This window comes from Poecilia reticulata, unplaced genomic scaffold, assembly GCF_000633615.1.
Source record: "Poecilia reticulata strain Guanapo unplaced genomic scaffold, Guppy_female_1.0+MT scaffold_283, whole genome shotgun sequence".
In the NCBI taxonomy this organism is placed as follows: domain Eukaryota; kingdom Metazoa; phylum Chordata; class Actinopteri; order Cyprinodontiformes; family Poeciliidae; genus Poecilia; species Poecilia reticulata.
The window spans coordinates 29,080-30,520 of record NW_007615062.1 but is presented as its reverse complement, the minus strand read 5'-3'; the positions used below and the strand labels follow the sequence as shown (position 1 = coordinate 30,520).

Below are 1,441 nucleotides of genomic sequence, written 5' to 3'. Positions count from 1 at the left end.
TTTGCAAATAGTTCAAAGTTTAAACTGGCATTGCTGTACATCTTTTATCTGGTCATTTGGTGAAATATTTAACAACTAGAAAATGGCAAAAAATAAGATTTTTTTTTCCACTCTGATTGGCTGCTGTTAGGCCTACCAAGTTTAACTTGAACGTTCATTGCATTTTTCATAGACACCTGTGAAAATAATTTCTGTTCCCATGACTTTTTTGTTCTCTGGGAAATTATCTTGATGATAAATACAGAAACAAGCATAAAAATCAAAACATCTACAATAATGATAGTAATATTAATGWTAAAATAATGGTCAGTGCAAAGTAGCCTACAAATTCTTTGTTGGGGGGCGGTGAGGGACCTGGATAAAAGCTGGGGGGAGAGGGGGGGCTGAAAAAGGTTGAGAAATACTGGTCTAGATGGTAACGTTGCATGTTCTAAATTACTTGCAGAAACATTGACTGAAAGGCTCTTATTTAATGCTGAGGGATGTTTGCCTGTAAGGCTAACCTTTAGGGCACAGACATTTTACATTTTGTTTTGAGTTAAAATGTACTGAAGTCTTAATTAAGTTTGAGTGTTTAGCTTGTTAATTGTATTGTTAGAAGCAATTGTTGCACTATTCAAAGACACTTTTCATTAAACTGTGGCAATAGCAACGCTATACTTAATTTCTATCATAAGTTTCAGGCTCAGAATTTTTTTTTACTTTAAGCCCTGATGTTATGCACGGTTGATGATGATAACTTAAAAGTCTTTCCTGTTTTACGCTGGGTAACACCATTCTGGTATTGTACTATCTTTCTGCGCAACAATGGTGGAATTGGTGATCCTCTTTCCATATTGGCTTCAGAGAGACACTGACACTCTAAGAAGCTTTTATACCCAATCATGTTGTCAATTGACCTGATWAGTGTTAATTGGTCTTCCTGCTGTTTGTTATATGTTCAATTTCCTTTTTCCAGCCACTTATTGCTACTTGTCCCAACTTTKTTGGGATTTGTAGACACTGTGAAATTTTGAATCAACATATTTTTCCATTAAAATGTTACATTTACTCAGATTACACTTTTGATCTGCCATCTATGTTCTATTAAGAATAAAATATTGACATTTGCCATCTCCATATCATTGCATTCAGTTTTTGTTGACAATTTGTTTAGTGTCCCAACGTTTTTGGAATCCGGTTTGTACAAACTGTTTTTCTGTTTGTCTAAAAGAGTCTAACCACTGTTTTCAGATGTGAGAAGGACAGAACAGTGCAAATCTACCAAAGCCCAAAGTCTCAGTTCAGGTTTGGCATGGAGGCTTTTGAGTTCATCGGAGCTCACGAGGAGGTAAAGTTATTTTTTCTGAGTGTTACAGGACCCAATGTGGGTGGGACCAAGTCTACTCAAATACTATAAAGAATGTCAAGAAAAACCCACCTATAATACTGTTATTTATCT

General features: G+C 35.5%; 1 protein-coding gene across 1 annotated transcript in view; it reads left to right on the top strand.

Annotated features, from left to right (window-relative positions):
• LOC103460752 (uncharacterized) overlaps positions 1-1,399 on the top strand; it is a 26,298-nt gene extending 24,899 nt beyond the window's left edge. The window contains exon 13 of the mRNA XM_008403054.2: positions 1,234-1,399. Within this exon, the coding sequence (XP_008401276.1) occupies positions 1,234-1,399 (166 nt within the window). The remainder of the gene's footprint in view (positions 1-1,233) is intronic.
• Positions 1,400-1,441: the final 42 nt, after the last annotated feature.